Source organism: Ochlerotatus camptorhynchus, unplaced genomic scaffold (assembly GCF_037179485.1).
Source record: "Ochlerotatus camptorhynchus isolate MF236.1 unplaced genomic scaffold, CSIRO-AGI_Acam_v1.1 ptg000330l, whole genome shotgun sequence".
NCBI classification, from domain to species: Eukaryota; Metazoa; Arthropoda; class Insecta; order Diptera; family Culicidae; genus Ochlerotatus; species Ochlerotatus camptorhynchus.
The window spans coordinates 16086081-16103640 of record NW_027040818.1 but is presented as its reverse complement, the minus strand read 5'-3'; the positions used below and the strand labels follow the sequence as shown (position 1 = coordinate 16103640).

At 43.5% G+C, this 17560-nt stretch overlaps 1 protein-coding gene across 1 annotated transcript in view; it reads right to left on the bottom strand.

Annotated features, from left to right (window-relative positions):
• Positions 1 to 1783: 1783 nt before the first annotated feature.
• Positions 1784 to 17560, bottom strand: part of GEFmeso (Guanine nucleotide exchange factor in mesoderm) — a 296949-nt gene continuing 281172 nt past the window's right edge. The window contains exons 6-7 of the mRNA XM_065230382.1: positions 4393 to 4606; positions 1784 to 4330 (exon numbers count right to left, since the gene is read on the bottom strand). Coding sequence (XP_065086454.1) covers positions 2238 to 4330; positions 4393 to 4606 — 2307 coding nt within the window. The 3' untranslated portion in view covers positions 1784 to 2237. The remainder of the gene's footprint in view (positions 4331 to 4392; positions 4607 to 17560) is intronic.

Below are 17560 nucleotides of genomic sequence, written 5' to 3'. Positions count from 1 at the left end.
TAAACCCACTCTGTCAAAAGCGTCTCTCGCTCCACACCGGTTAAAAAGCTTTTTTCAGGACACTCTAATATGTATCATCCATAACCACACAACTCCCACGAGAATTCCCTTGGCTCCGCTCTCATTATCTTGCTCTCTTCTCTTCCAAAACCACTTCTATGAATCTCTCTGACTCTCAGTGAAGCAAACTACTAGACTACTTCGGGATCCAATCCATGCCCAACTATTCCACGTGGCGCAACGGCATTCTCTCTGTTATTATCCGGAGCTGGCATATGGTGGAATGTATGCTCCTAGTTGTCCTTGCTTCCATGAGTTATGATTGTCGTTGTGGAAACGTCGTAAAGTTTTACCTGTCGATGTAACATGAAGCCTGCAGATAGCTGCATCTTTGAGATGCATTGACCTTGACATCTTACTATGATAATGCACTGCCGATAGCGATAATGTCATCATCGAAACTGGTTGTTTGAGAGGTTTAAACATTTTTATTGAAATGACAATCATTTTCTATGAAGATGAAATTTAAGCAAATCTTAACCTCGTCAAAAGAGTTTTTCGGCGGTGATAAATTATTTGGAAATTTTTAGAACACTAACGAAGCTTTATCGACTTTGCTTCTACTCACCACTAGAGGGAATTAAGAATGGCGAGAGCTTTTTCTGTAATAAAAGTCATGCGCATTCGTGCATACTAGAGTCGGTGTATAATGAGTCACGCCAAGAGTGAAGCCAAGTCTACCTATTGAACTGTCAAACCGGCTACCTATCGTGCAAAGTAAACAAACATTACGATGCTATGAAAGGTCCACGAAAGGTATTGCAATAAAATATAAAATATAATGGAAGAAATGATCATAAACACGCAGTGATCATTAAATTGTCATGGGATACGTTTGGTAGCGATCATTAATGAGAATTTCTACTATTTTTTATTGAGATGATTGGACAAAATCACTGATATAATGATTTACAACAGCCGCTATTTTTTTTGCTCGCTGGAAGTCATTTGAAGTTGATGAAGCAGTCCTCTGTTGCCAAGTGAAAAAAAATGGAATCTTTCGAAAACCGTGATGCGAGTTCAACTGTTTTTCTCTTGGCGTGACTCATTATACACCGACTCTAGTGCATACCTGTATCACAAACGAAGTGACAGACGGAGCGGCTCGAAAACTTTGGTGACTAACCTTCTATTGCAATTTTTCAGTGTACCACATGGCAACACCACTACTACTGGATTGTACCACATGGCAACACTACTATTGGATTGAAACCAAATGTACTAGAATATTTTGGTTCTATCTCTTTCACTCTACTCAAGACTGAAATGCATAAAAAATGACAAAATGATACGCACTCTTTGCACACTGTCAAAGAATCAATGTACACAAAATCAACTTTGTTTAAATCAAAACAAAAAAACTAGCCCATCTGGTGAATGATGGCACAAGCTTCCAAGAAAATTCTACTACAATGAACCAAATTATTTAAATGGATTTCTTCGCCAGTTAGTCGTCTGTCACTTCGTTTGTGCCTGTATGCTAACCAACATCGAATCGTCAGACAAAGTTTGCACATTTGTTGCAATCGATTAAAGACTGATTAGCCAAATATCGCAAACACCATTACTGCAGTCTAATCTTGACTTATGATTGTACATATTTAGCGTTCAGAATCATAAGGACCTAACTGCGATTATCAAAATGCAGAGAAGTGAATGGTTGTATTAGTTAGTAATATCTTATGTCAGGAAATTTCTCTATAAGCCATAACACCTGCACACGTTTCCAATGAAGATTAAAATTTTATTACTTAGTGTATTGCATCAATGCTGAAAATCTATTGCTTTCATTCAATATGGCGCATGCTGACCTTCGCTGTAGGCTAAAAATTGTTGTGTTGTGTAATTCCACATAATAACTCGCTATTAACCTCCTGCTTTGAGCCTTACCGCATCTAAAATTTCTGGGTTAGTGTAACTTTCGCTAAAATCTAGAATATTAATCACATACCATAAATAGACCTATCCTAGAGAGTAAGTAATAAATACAATTTGATGAATTTAAATCGCATCTTCGCTAAATTGCAAAACTAGAGCCACGTTTGGTATTTATCACTAAAACATGTAAAACACTCAAACGAAGATCGACTTTGAAATCCTGGGCTTTTTGGTTTTCTGAAACTCGGACAATAAGGCACATTCATCAGTCTCTCCTAAATAAACGCATACGGTAGCAGTTACTGAAATCGCTTCACCTGCTGCAGGACCCAGCCGCTCTTCGGAGGTGGTCCCACCTTGGCTGACGGCGGCGACGTAGCCATCGTCACTCGCGGTTTAATCTTCTTCATCTGCTCCAGGTGAGCCGGCTTTACCGGAACCGGCGGTGGTGGTCCACTGGAACTACTCGAAGCCGACGATATGGATCGAGCCACCTGGGAGAGAGGTCGCAACAGCCGCTGCTGGTTGATTTCCCCAATCGATTCGTACACGACCTGATCGTCCAAATCCGGACGATTGTCGTCGCCACTGTAGACTGCGGAATCGCGGAAGTCTTCATGTTCCAAGCATTCCTCGACGTCTTTTTCGTAGAAGCTGTAAGATTCGTCTTCCAGTTCATTCGTCACTCCACAGACGCTGTCGCTGGAAGAATTGAGGGAAAATATGGAGTCCCGTTGCTCAAGGTCCGCGGATAGGGGCTTCATTGAGGCTCTGTTGATCAGTATGTTGGGCTGGTTGTTGGCGGTGAACAGCGTCCGCGGGTCGGCGTAATCCAAATTTGCGATTCGGGAGCCGAGATCTAGACTTCCTTGTTTGTAGATCGGTGTTGGGTTATCGGGGACCGACATTTTACGCTGGTGGAGATTGCTGTCGCAGCTTCCGGTCGTCGACGGGGAAGAGTGCAGACTGATGAATCTTTGGAGCAGGTTCTTTGGTGACTTAATGCTTAGGCTTCCCTGTCGTTCCAGCGGTTTCAGGGAATCATCACCGATGAGTGTGACAATCTCGGAACGCGTGTCCTGCACGGGTCCGGATTCATCCTCCTTGCGCCAGGGATGGTGATAGTTGATGTTGGTATCGCTGTTTCTCAGCTGTGCAATCGAAGACTTGGGCATGACGCCATGGCCATCGATGTTGATCAGCCCATTCTCCGAATAGGCAAGTGTCACGTAGTCCGAATCGGGACGAGACTTCTTCGGTGAAGCATCCGTCCTCATCGACTCCAGCACCTTTCCGTATTGCTGAGATACAGACCGTGTCAGCGGGGGAGCATATTTGTACGGCACGTGAACATTCCGCAGTAAGGATTCGTAGATGGGTTCCGGTGAAACGAGATCGGATTGAATCTCGCTCAACCGATTCAGCAAATCCTCCGATTCTTTGTTCAACTCGTCTACCTTCCTAAATTCATCTTCCTCCGTCTCCTCCTCCGGAGGATCTGTGCTCGGCGGTTGAGGAATCACATCTTCCTTGCCAGCTTCCATGCGTTCTTGCTCTCTATCCTCGTCTTGACTAGTACACGACAACGATCGCATTGAATCGAATGACTTCTTTTTGGGAGGTCTACTCATTTTCCTAAATTCACTCTTCTCCAGCACCAACTGAGAGATTATATCCGAATCCCTCCTCGAACTACCATCTTCTTCCAACTCTTCCTTGGTCTGGGCGCTTTTTGGTTCCTCAACTTCACTCGAGCCTTCTCCTACCCCATCTATGCTCAAATTATCCGTCGACTCGGTGATCTTCAACACCGTCGTATCATCTTCACCTTCACCCAACTCCAGATCCGTGTAGAATGTCGAATTGCCAGTCAACGTCTTGGATCTGGTCTTTCTAATATTGGCTATCCGCTTCGGTATCGTCGACGTATTGTATGACTTCACTTCCACAAGACTCTCCTTCGTCTTCCTTCTCTGCGTTGCGAATCTATTCCTCTCGGCCATCGCCTTAGCAAACACCTCCTCATCGCTCATCTTCGCTCCCTTCCTATCCTCCGGAAGCCTCGTCTCCGATCGACTCCTGCTCTTCAATTGCTTGTGTTCCAATTCCTTCTTCACCGCATCACACTTGCAGGTACCCTCGGGTTCCTTCGCCCCTCCCACTCCCTCACCCTCCTGTTCCAGTACCTTCGAGTAGGACTGGAACGTCGGCTGCTTGACGTCCTTCTGCGAGATCCCGTCCAACGAGATACTGCTGGCCGTATTTTTGCGCATCTTCTTCGATCGATTTCGCATCTCGCTGCGACGGAACTGCTGCCTCCGCTCCAGATAATCCGGCGTCGATGGATGATGCCCGGGCCACTTCCAGCTGGCATTCTTGTCCGTTATGCGATCTGAGGAAGGGAAATGTTATTGATCAAGAAAAACGTTTGCTTCTTTAGCGGCGGAAACTTACCATCTTCGTCGCCCAACTGCAGAACCAGCTCCTTGGCCCGCTTCGGAATGTCAAAGTGCTCCAGCATGGCCTGTTTGATCTGCTGGGCCCAGTGGCGCTTCTGGTCCCGGTTGCGAGCGGTCAGCTTGATCTGGCCCTTCGGGTCGTTGTACGGGATCACGTTGAAGCTGGTCGGCTCACCCGGCAGATGCTCCACCAGCATGAGGTTCTTGCACTGGAATGGCGAATGGCAGGATACGAAATTTAGGATGGGGTGATGCTTATTATTAAAATTATAACATTTGGAAACTAAGAAACCACAAATCATAACATTAAATAGTCGTAACAGCGAATAGCAAAAGAAAAAAAAATATATATATTCAGTATCGACCTTCTCCGATTTGGATAAAACTTTGCAAAAAACATTCCCTCCACATATGCGGTGGGTGGTACCGGCCGCAAAAATGCAGATGATGGCCGTAACACACAATTATGCAAAGTTTTATGGAAATTCTGAGAACGACGAGTTTTTCTGCTCGTCATTTGGCGTGGAACTGCTCTTCTGTGAAGATTCTGAAGTTATAGAAAAAAAACTTTATAGAAGTTCTTGGAGTTTTAGGGAAGTCCACAGAACGACTTCTCTTAAATTCCCGGAACTTCTGAAAGGTTTCCGTTCTTTCCCTGAAGTTAAAACAAAACGATAAATTCAGTTTTAAGATATCCTGTGTACTTCTCGAATTTTTGCTAGACATTCCCGACGGATTCGAAGCTTACCTGAAGTTATTGGAACTGCCCTAAAGTTCCCTAAACTTTCCTTATGTTCTCTAGACTTCCCTGAAATTCTATGAACTTTTTAAAAGTTCCCGCCTATTCCCTGAAGTTAATTGAATCTGCCTTGAAGTTACCGAAATTTTCCTAGGGTTTGTGAAATTTTATTGAAGCTCATGGTTCAAGCTTTTAAAATCTGCAAACTATCCTAAATTTTCAAACAAACAATTTAGATGACTTAGAGCTGAATAAGCCTATTTTTAGCTGCATAAGGCTGATCTGTAGCTAAAATGGTTTGTTGGTTTCTAAGACCTTCCCTGAAGTTCCTTAAATTGTCAAGAAGTGCTCCCGGAACTTCTTAATTGATCCGGCAAATTTGTCTGATATTAATGGAACTTCCCAGATGACCACGCTATTTCCTGCAAATTTAGAAACATTTTCCCATAATTCCTTGGGACTTCTTGATAGTTTTTGCAGTTTTCCAGAAATTCAAGGAAGTGCTCTAAAATCCCCTGAGTGTTTCTGAAACTTTCTCAAAGAAAGAGAAGCTGCCTAACATTTCTTAACTGTTTTGAATTTTCCGGAAGATCTCAGGAATTCTGGAAAGATCGCTTGATTTATTTTCTGAAATTAATGAGAGGGAAGAAGTTCCCGCAATTTTTCGGAAGTCCTCGAAACTGCCACGCAGTTATCAGAACTTCCCATAAATTGTTCCCGCATGTTCCCGACCTTCCTTGAAGATTCCGCACATTTCCTCAAACTCTCGGAGCTTGGCTAGAGTTATCGGAAATTTCTGAGTTTCTCAGAACTGCTTTAAAAGGTCTGTAATTTAATTGAAGTTAATTGAACTGCCCTGAGGTTTTCTGAGCTAGGAGCTTTCCTGAAGATCTTATTCTCATGAAGCGCCGGAAAATGCCGGTAAAATGTTTAAACATCCTTGAAGTTCTCTTGACTTCCATGAAGTTTCTGAAATATTTCTAAAGTTTTCTGAACTTCTCTGTAGTTTTCTGGACTTCCTTGAGATTCCCGGAACTTCTTAACGATTATTAATATTTTAGAAATTTTTTCGGAGTATTGAGTTATAACTTTTAAATTATAATTGTGGCATGCTAGGGTCAATCTATATTTTTTCTTTAAATTTGGCGATATTTTCATCCCGATTGGGGCAGCAACGTTTCTTCACTTAAGGGGAGAAACCTGTTGAGATCTCCAAAAAGCGGGTATTTTTTGTTAATTTATTTAGAGCATTCAAATAAATGCAATCACTTTGGCCTACATCGCCTACATCTGTCAGGTTGCAGGGCTGCCAACAGCGGAAAAAATATTATTTAGGGCTGAAAATTTTCGAAAATAAAGCTGTAATGTTGCTTAATATCAAACTGAAAATTCGAAGTAATTATATTTATTCTAATGTTCTAAAAAAAAATAGCAAAAATACCTTTTTTTAAGAGATCTCTACAGGTGTCCCACCTAAAAAGAGTACCTTGTAAACTTGTACGCTTACTAAGTTTTGATTGAAAAAATAGTTTTCGGAGCTGGTTACTCATGGAGTGACCATGAGAGATTTTTGGTGTAATTAGTGGAACATTATACCCAGTAGGTCACTGGTATTTCAATAAAAAATGAATCACGTCATTTTCAAAAGTCCTTCATGCAAAATTTGTTGCTCAGCTTCGTTTTGATTTGGTCAGTTAAAGGAGATGATCACGTCATCAACGTAGATCGTGACGAACAGAATCCGATTGCCTTAGATTCGATAGTACAGTCATAGATCGTACTTCGATGGGGTCATTCCGAAGCTTCGAAGTGCCGCGTCAAGCTTCGAATTCCACACACGACTGGACTGTTTCAGCCCATAGAGTTTGTTCAAGCGACACATCAGTTTTCGTTGATCTGACCTTTCGAAACATGGAGGCCGTTCCCCTTGCGATAATTCCCCTCGGAGGAATGTTGTGGTCGCGTCCATCTAATCAATTGACAGTTCGTGCTTGGTTGACAAGGCGAAAAGGAATCTTAGTGAACTATGGCAAACCACTGGTGAATAAGTTTCATCATAACCCACCCCCTTCACGACTAAACGAGCCTTGTGCCGATCCAAGTTGCCGTTAAAGATCCATTTACATTTAATCTGCTTCCGACTGTCTGGCAGCTCGGTCAACGTACAGGTATTGTTTTCTAACATCGCCTGTCATCAACCGTCAGGTAGTGAACTCCTAGCTACGGCCATGTCAATCACGGATGCGTCTCGACTGAACGTTCTCGATCGATTCAGTTACCAGTAAAGCTTTCGAATGCTACTGACTTTTGATCGATACTGCAAATTCATTGTACTTGCCTTTAAGTTTGTGCTCCCGACCGCTTCGCCTCAACACCTGTGACCGAAGTGGATGTGCAGATTTCCGCAGTGGGAGCACAGGAGTCAAGTTGATCGCCGTTTCTTGCGACACGTCGAAACCGTTGAATTCTTGTTCGTCTTCGCAGTCTGTGTAGAACTCGTCATGTTCGTATAGTTGGTGTCGTGGTAGCAAATTGGAAATCCAACTGAACCACGTTTCCTTTGTTGCGTATCATCCGGTGAGCTTGGCATACCTTCGTCGATGAAACTTCTAGGCTGGTTTGTGGATTGCAGATCGTAAAGTCGATACTCTTACGTATTATTGTCGTATCCAATTTGGATACGACCATGGATTGCACCAGCGCCTTGGTGCCGAGGACTCTCAGGTGAGCCAAATACGGATTTTTTTCCGGTCCAGACCTGCTCCGGTGTCGAATCATGACCTTGCGTGGGAGATCGGTTGAGCAGATAGACAGAAGTATAAACAGCCTCAGCCCAGAAAGTTTTCGCCAGTCCTGCTTCAAATAACAAAAATCGTTCGCGCTCAACTATTGAACGGTTAGCGTCCTCTGCCAGGCTGTTCTGCTCCGGAATGTAAGCTGTTGTTTTCTGGTGCTGGATGCCTTTTTCCATCAGGTAGTTCTCGAAGTCCTTATTTACATACTCTTTCCCATTATCGCTTCGAAGTACCTTAAGCTTCCGTTTGGACTGTCGCTCAACAATCGCCGATTTCGTCTTCAGAAAGTACGTCCACATTTTTCTGGATTTCTCGTCAACGAAGACGATCCGCCGAGTGAATTCACTTCCATAGGCCCACAGATATCAGTTTGCACCACATGGAGTACCTCTGCAGCGCGTGAACCTTTCTTGGGATGCCGGTAATGTTTTCCCATTGGGCACACCTTACAGTCCCCTGCTTTCGTATCGACGATCGTGATTCCATCCCCTAATCCGTTGGCCAGCTTGCGGACACTTTTCAGATTCAAATAGTCCACCTTCAGGCTGAGAGCAGAAGGGCCAGTCAAAGCGCTGCTCGTAGCCTGCTGCTGCTGTTCGAGGAGAAACAAATCGTTTTCATACTTACACACCCGTTGCCACATCCGACGTTTGTAAACACGACTGTGTATCCAGAGATGCCAGCTTTTTTTCTATGCAATTCCGTAGACTTATTCAAATCTACGGATTTCTACGGATTTTTTTTTTAGTTCTAAGGTGTTATTTTACGTTAAATGATAAATCGATGAAAGAACTTTTGAAAAACTACTAGGGACAGCCCTCTAGGGTTGTACGCAATGGTGACGTCGGACTACGTGGTCGTATATAATAAATGTTATTTGTTAACTGCAGCAGGACTTGTGTTTTGAGTAAGAATAAGAATTTGAGCGGGGTTCTCTCAGTTTATACTCGTTAGTATGACTATGATTGCCCTGAAAAGAAGCTTTTGATATGAATTTTAGTTGGGACATGTTCAGAAATTAAACTCTTCTGGAAAATCTTGGTGGCACTGAAAAGGCCGATGGTAGTACAGGCATGAATACCATGATACTGTTGCACCTGTAGTTTTTGGCATACTTTCACTGATTGCTTCCCGGGGATCCTTGTTAAGCCATAGCAAGATGTGTGCGTGAGGACTTCCACGGTGCTGAAATTCAATCGTGTCAACCAGGTTGATGAAGTACACACAGCACGTGACTGGATCATCGTTGCTCTTTGTAGTGCAGTCAATTCCTAGATTGGATCTGTTAAGTCATTGCCATTGTGTCCTTCTGACAATCGATGTAGGAGATTCAACAAATGGGGCCACTTCATCTCATTTGCACTGAGTGGCTTTCCCAATTGTCGCATCATGGTGAACAAATTTCTCTTCCTTTGTTGCCAATACTGTACTGAATTCGGTATTGATTTGAGGAATGATGGATTTCACTCAATGCACTGCTCCATGAATAAGGCGGTCCTTAAGGTTGACACGTGTGATGTTTATGGTCCCCGGGAACTTAAAAATGCATTACAAGCCTTCGGAAGCTTTAAGGCGAAGAACTTTCATTGTCATATACAACAAATGTTGTGGTTTGGCCACACGCCTGTCTTGACGACCAGTTTCACTGGATGCAATCATGAAATATGTCACCCGAACCCCTGGCTTGAATTTCCGTAGATGGCCGAAACATATGGCAGGAAAAGCTATCTCTTTGCTGTGCTCGTCATATATTAATGACAGAGGAACCCTGTTTTGCGCGGGAGCGATCTCCAGGCATTTGTCCTCATTCCAAAGGAGCGTTTCCTGTTGCCCAAGCAGCAGATCTGTCTCATTATCCACGGCAATGGTTTCCAGCTCAATTTGAGGATCCACTGCAGGGGTTTCAAGACCATCTTTGGCGATCTGATCAATTGTGATCCCGTAGCGGCGGTACAGTGGTGTCGTAATCTAATAAGAAAGCCACGCTTTAACCGTAGTTTCCTTAATAAAGCCGGACAAGTACGACGACTTATGGATTACGTGCTTTTTGATAAACACGTTGAAGGCCTGATCATCATCGAGCTGACGGGGAAGAGAGCGTGACGGCCTTCGGCGACAGTGTCGTATGACAGAGCCTGTCGTATGACATTTTAGTTTTGTACTGTAATTTAAAAGCTTGTTCTGCAAGTGTCGGGAGCAAAGGCAGTCGATTATCACAGAAAATGTGTCGACTACGGTGACCGCTTACAAGACTGGTCTCGACACGACTTTAATTCGCCTTCACACGGCACCGTCGAAAACTTTTCTCTTCAAGCAAAGATTGACAGTATATTATGGGAACTTTCGGCGGAGTGAAGAGATGCCATGTTTCACGCACAGTCTGACGTTTGCTTACGGGATATTTCATAGGAGGGAAGAGCTACAGAGTCACCGTCAACGCTAAATTATTCTATCAAAAAGGATAAGTGAGCAAGAAAACGGTTGACAAGTTGCAGGGGTATATTTTACTTTATGCGGCTTTCCCTTCAGAATCGGATTATACTCGAGATTGTAAAATTCGATTCTGAAGGGCGACGTACACTGAAGAAAAAAATCCGTAGAAACTGTAGCGAATTCCGTAGATTTAGCTACGGATCCGTATTTCCGCAAAAAATTGTGAAATCCGTAGATCTACGGAGATTTCCGTAGATCTGGCATCTCTGTGTGTATCCCTTCTTCACTATCTGGTTCACGGAGAGTAGGTTCACTGAAAGATCCGGAATCAGCTGAACTTTGTGTACTGCAATGGTATGCTCCTGATAGACTGCCATCAAGTGCACGCTTCCACCGGAATCGACACAATGCCTCTTCCTTTCTCGCACTCCTATAGGACGTGTTTTTTTTATCAAAGGCAAGTGTCACTCGAACCATAGCAGCAATTTATAAAATAACGAACATTTTGAATGGCTCGAGTGACACTTGCCTTTGATAAAAAAACACGTCTACTGAGGATTCATATTTATGAAAAAATCATATATCAATGAAACAGTCATCGGTCGTCATTGAAAAGCAATGCAACTATGTTCTGTCAATCTAATTGACTTTTATTGGTTCTGTTGTCTTGTGAATTTTAGCTAAACGGCCTCTTTTCTGATTTTTATCTCTCAATCTATGAAATATACACGAAACTATGTTGGAACGAAACTTCTAGAACAATATGAGGAACATTATGCCGTACACTACACATTTTTATATCATATGGGTGGAAAATTCGTAGAACAAATACTTTAAAATTCTTCACATTTTAAGATATCTTCGAGCATGAAACTAAGTGAAAATTCAATAAAATCACTTCGAATAGTCAACCTTTGACCACAAAGTTGGTAGATAACACATTAAGCTTTGCTATGAAAGTTGTTACAGCAGCTTTCGTTGTTTCAGTCTCGAGATACAAATATTATAAGCCGTAAATTACCTTGAAAACATAAAATTAACTAGAAGCACCTCTAAATCAACACCGATTTTGCTGAAAATTTGCACAAAAGTTCAAATTAACATGACGAACAGTAATCACGGTTGACCCGTTACATTCCGAACATTTCGTTTAAAATGAACAGGTCTAATAAACAGCTTCGCTGTTGTGATGACGGGTCCCACCAGGCCAAGTGGGTCAAAAAGGCGAGCTATTTGGGAAAGAGCAATGCGTTTGGTGAGTGGGGTGTTATCGGTCGTTGGTGTATCAATCTTGTATCGGAGATGGTCGGTCGTTGGTTCCCAGTGCAATCCTAGACTTTTAATGCACTGATCACGGTCTAGATCCACGGACGTCTTTAGGGCACGGTTGTCTTGAGGAACATCTTCTAGAACGGCTTCTTCGTTTGAGGCCCATTTCCGCAGTTCAAACCCTCCCCTGCCGAGAAGAGATTCCAACTGCTTTCGTAGTGTGATAGCTTCTTCTACTGTGTCCGCTCCGGAAAATAAATCGTCCACGTAGAAATCTTTTCGAAGAATACCGGCAGCTTCTGGAAAATCGTGCTGCTCGTAGTCCGCCAGTTGCTGGAGCACGCGTGTGGCAAGAAATGGTGCGCTGGCGGTACCGTAAGTAACGGTTTTTAATTCATATGTCTGCAGAGGGGAATCAGGCGATGGACTCCATACGATGTGCTGTAGGTTGTTGCTACGTTGGTCTGTTAAGATCTGTCGATACATCTGTTTCACGTCAGCGTTGAGCAGAATAGGGCGGATTCTGGATCGCATTGTTATCGACCTTAGTTCTTCTTGCACTATGGGTCCGACCATGAGTGCGTCGTTTAAGGATGGCCCATTCGATGTGCGACAAGACGCGTCGAAAACCACGCGTACCTTAGTGGTCGTACTGTCTGCTCGTACTACGGCATGATGAGGCAAATGGTATGAAGGATGTTGCGATTGGCAGTCTGGTACCAGCTCCATATGGCCTAGCTGAAAGTACTCGTCCATGAACGCTCGGTACTGGTTGCCTAGTTCGTCGTTCTTAGCGAGCTGACCTTGTAGTAGACGAAAGCGACGAATAGCTGTGCGACGATTGTCACCGAGATTGGAGAGAACATCTTTCTTTATTGGTAGAGATACGACATAGCGACCTTCGGGAGTTCTAGAGACTGTCCGACGAAAGTGTTCTTCGCATGCAGATTCTTCCACAGAGTAGCAGGTACTGGCGTTATCTTCTTCGATGGTCCAAAATATTTCCATTAAGCGATGAAGATCGGTGACTGTTGCGACGTTAGCGATGACGGGATTTGTCGAACGGGTATCGGTTGTCTTTCCAGATACAACCCAGCCTAGGACAGAATTGACCAGATTCGGTAGAGACTCACCAAGCTCAATCCGACCGGACACTTTGAAGAGGTCAAAGAAGATTTCTGCCCCCAATACGAGTTGGACGGGTCTTTCTATCGTAGAACGACGGGTCTGCAAGCTGAATTCCCGGGGGGATTTCCCAGGAAGAGGTGTCTACAGATGCTGAAGGCAGGTTTACTGTAACCTTCGGGAGGATCAAGAATTCCACAGCGGTAGAATAATCACAGGTGCGTGAACGAATAGTAGATTGGAGTTTGTGACGAGCATACGTTGAGGATTGTCCAATACCAGCAATCGGAACGTGGATCTTGGTGCGTTTGGCCTTCATCTGCTGGGCGAGAGATTCAGTCATAAAGCAGCACTCACTTCCCGAATCGAGGAGTGCTCTGGCGACGTGGTTGGTTCCATTGTCGTCGACAAGGACGACCACGGCAGTTGCGAGCAGGACGCTTTTCTCCTTCAATGTAGAAGACGAACAGCTTACGGGTTCAGTAACGGCTGAGGCAGAGCTTCTCGGTTGTTCTTCGCATACAGGGATAGAAGAAACTTTCGGTTGAGCGGCGTCGGCAGTCCTGGAGTTCACAGCGACTGGAGCTTCGGTGGGGCAGAGTTGAGTATGGTGGCAATTTCTACACTTGCGGCAAGTACTGGAGGAGGGGCAGTCACGCGCTTGGTGGCCCTTTCGTAAACAATTGCGGCATAGTTGGTGGCGACGGACATCTCTTTCCTTATCTTCTATCGACATTTTCGAGAAAACTGCGCATTGATACAAAGGATGATGATCGGAACAGACGAGACACTTGCGATAGTTCTGCTGGCTGGCTCCATGGCTGGTGACGGGACGCTGAACAGGCTTCTTTGTGTAAGTTGACGGAGGAGGTTCAGTTGTCTTGTTGATCGACTGTAGAACCGTGACTCTTCGTTGAATGAAAGCCGTTAGGTCGGTGAAGGTGATCTGATTCTTCGTCGATGAGAATTCTTCCCAGTCACGTCAAGTGGTGTTATCGAGCCTTATGCTGAGCATTCGTATCAGAAGTATGTCCCAGAATTCGGTCCTTTCTCCCAACTGTTTCAGTACTCTCACATTTGCTTCGAACTTCTCAACGAGTGAGTGTAACTCCGTCGCTGATTCCCTTTTCAGCGAAGGAAATTCAAAGAGCGAATCTACGTACGACTGTTTCAGTCTTGCAGAGTTCTGATAATGTTCTGTCAACAACTTCCAGGCGACCTGGTAATTGTCAGCGCTGATCGTGATGGTTTGTATAAGCTTGAGGGCATCTCCGGATAAGGAAGACCGCAAGTAATAGAATTTTTGTATATTGGATAGTTCGTGCGACGAGTGGACGAGTGAGACAAATAGGTCGTGGAAGTTCAACCAGCTATCGAGTTGACCAGAGAAAACAGGTAGCTTCACGTCGGGTAGTCGAACGCAAGACGATTGTAGAGGTGGTTGCGCATTTGAACGAGGGCTAGGTGACTGTACCAAAGCAGGTGATTTATTGACCGAAAGCAAGAACCCCTTCACACGGTAGTAGGTTGACTCAAAATCAGTACGAACTTTCAGGTACTGGTCTACAGCGGCCTCATCCACCGTTTCCAGATCCACTTGCACCGCGTTAACCTCCTTCCAGAGCTTCACCAGGTGCTCCAAACGCACCGGGACTTGACAGGCATCCGTTTCTTCGTTGTATTCGTCCACGAACATTTTGATCAGGTTGAATGACGTCAGCAGGCTCTTCAGGCGCGTCTTGATGCCTTTAATGCGTCGTTCCGTAGACATCGTAGACGTAACGATGGCGAAAATGAAGAAGAGAACGGATCTTGTAAAGGCAATTCGAATGCCCCTTGTATGAATGTTCTAGAACAGCTAACCTCCTTGACACGTGACTGGCGTCGATACAGCGGGTCCAATGAAGATTCCGGGCTGGCGGACAAGCGGAGTTCACGCTAATCCGGTTCGAAGGACCAATGTCGCTAACCACAGCGGATTGAGATAATTATTTCGGAGGATCTTTACTTATTTCTTCTTAATTCACAGTTCAATTTATTTTCATTAACTTTAAACTAATTAACTCTACTTAAATTTATTTCAATTTCACTTTGTACTCTATGAAATTCTCACTGTCCAATTTTTGTCGTCTCAACCACTCGGCACTGATGATAAGGGCTCCGTCTATGTGATGGTAGAACAACCAAAGAGGTTTATTTATGCTGCGGCGGTTCCTTTTATAGCTGTCAGTTAACGGAAGAAAGAGAAGGAACAGTCGGAACTGCACAATTAGAGATGAACTAGCCTAAGGCTAAAAATCTCTTAAATAAAGAATTAAAAAAAAAAAAAAAAAAACTGCACAAACGTCAATAAACGCACAGTTCTGCTGCACGGTCGATCCCATAATCGATGAACGGGGAGTGGTAGTTTGATGGCGAGATTGATGATCGATGATGCCCACTGACGTATAGGTGTCTCTGCTCGCATATGCGAACATTTAATAAAAAAAATATATATAGTGAATCCTTGTACCATCATTCTTCGCGCAATGCGGAATTCCACAAACCAAAATAGGTATTAAGGTTCTTGTGAATGCCCGTGAAATCTTTATCTGATTGTTTGCTGTAAAGAAGCTAGTAGGGAGCCGTGCTATTTCGTCGTATCATGGCGCCTATTTCCGTTCTATGTGCTAAAACTATAATAGCAAAGCGTTTTCCCTCATGGTTTTGCAATGACATCTTTGCTTACAAGATTAATTACGATTGACACTGAAACATTTGCGATGAGCGATTTTAGGGGTGTATGACGAAGAAAAGCTGAGATACGACGGACTAGCGTGGAGCCCTATCTAATGTCTGAAATTTAGAGATCTATAAGTTCCTAAATCTTGACATTTCTGTTTTTGAAACTGCGATTTTTTTAACTTTATTATTGAGATTTTTAGCCAACGGACTAGTCTATCTCAAGGTGAAATTGCGAAGTGTGATATGAAGGAGGACTCTTTAAACAAACCTTTGCTTCTAACAATTTTACGGATTTCCAGTTTGTTTAAATTTTCCGCAAATGGTCAACGATTAAGGATCTTATTTAGCGGAATTTTGATAACAACATGATTTCAAAATCATATGATTGAAAGATTTCATAAACAATGCTGGTTTAATAACTCTTATTATTAAAAAGACTGACTGCTGAAGTTCATAGAAAATCCCTAAAGTTCGTAGAACTTCCCTGAAGCGCTAAGGTCTTTCCTGAAGGGTTCATTGAAGTTTTTATTGCCTGAATCTCATGTGACTTCCCCGAAGTTCTAAGGACTTTTTTTTTAAGATCTTAGGACTTCCCTGAAGTTCAGAGTTTTTTTAAATTCATAGGAATTTCTTAAATATCGTATGAGTACCACGAAGTTCGTAGAAATTCTCAGAAGTCCGTAAGACTTCCATCAAGTTCGAAGAACTTTCTCGAAGATCTGAGGACTTCCCTGAAGTTTGAAGGACTAAACTTTTTGATGTAGAACTACGTCTTTGTCGACTATACTGGGGTGCAAGTCAAAAAATATGTGTGGTGAAGGAGTGTTAGGTTTTGAACGCTTTTAACTTTGTCATTTATAGATGAAATTAAAATCCAAATACGCCAATCGATAGGATATTACATTACGAACCTGTTGAAATAAATATTTTTCCAATTTTTCTGTAATTAAACTTTTGAAAATGTACAAATGATAATTTTATCACTGATTTTATGAAATAAGCCTTTTTCCCCAACCCAGTCATCATAAACGAATACCACTTGGTTGCACATCATTCTGCTTGAACCTGAAAAGATATAAATGAGCGCTGCTCTCATGCCACTGCTCATTACCGCTTCGGACGGCGTGGCGCTAGGTCCTGCATCAAGCAGGACTAGGTTAGCGGTTAAAGGTGAATCACGGCGTGTGCACCACAATGATGAAAGATACTTGTAAAAACGTGCATGCAAAACTCCCTCCCGCTTAACAACCCCCTCCCCTCCCCCTTAACAACCCCTTCCCCCTTAACAACCCCCTCCCCACCCCTTAACAATAACCCGAAAAAGACATGGACTATGTATGACGATCATTTTTTTTCGAGAAATAAATTTTAAGCAAAACCCCAATAATGTATGAACAATTAATTTTTTACATGTAGAGCCAACATTTTCAAAAAAAAAATATTGCTTAATAGGAGACATACACTCGATGAATTACCAACAACTGACTGTAAAACATATCTGGTACCTCTATATATGCAATTATATTAACATACAAAGTCCATCCTTTATTACATATTCTGCACAAAAGAAACTTTTTGCTCCGCCCCATTCATAAAAAACTGCGGGAAATCCTATCAGGTTCTGAACCTGAAAAGATATAGAACAGCGCTGCTGTCATGATTTTGCTCATTGTCGTTTCGGACGGCGTAGCACTTGGTCCTAGCAGCAGTAAGCAGGACTAAATCAGCGGCTTAAGGTGGATCACGACGTGACCACAATGAGGAAAAGCAATACATGTACCCCCTCCCCCCTTCATAACAATCCCACGCCCCCCCTAAACAACCTCTCGCCCCCCCCCCATCAACAACCTCTCGCCCCCCCCCCCCAACAACCTCTCACCCCCCCCAACAACCTCTCGCCCCCCCCCCCCCTCAACAACCTATCGCCCCCCCCCCCCTCAACAACCTCTCGCCCCTTTACTTAATGTAAAATGGGAGTTACATCGGGACTGTGGTGAGGAATGGATGCGCGAACAAGGTTGAGCTCCACCGTAAGAGACAGTGCCCCAGTCCGGCAGAGATACCCCGACAGCAGGAAA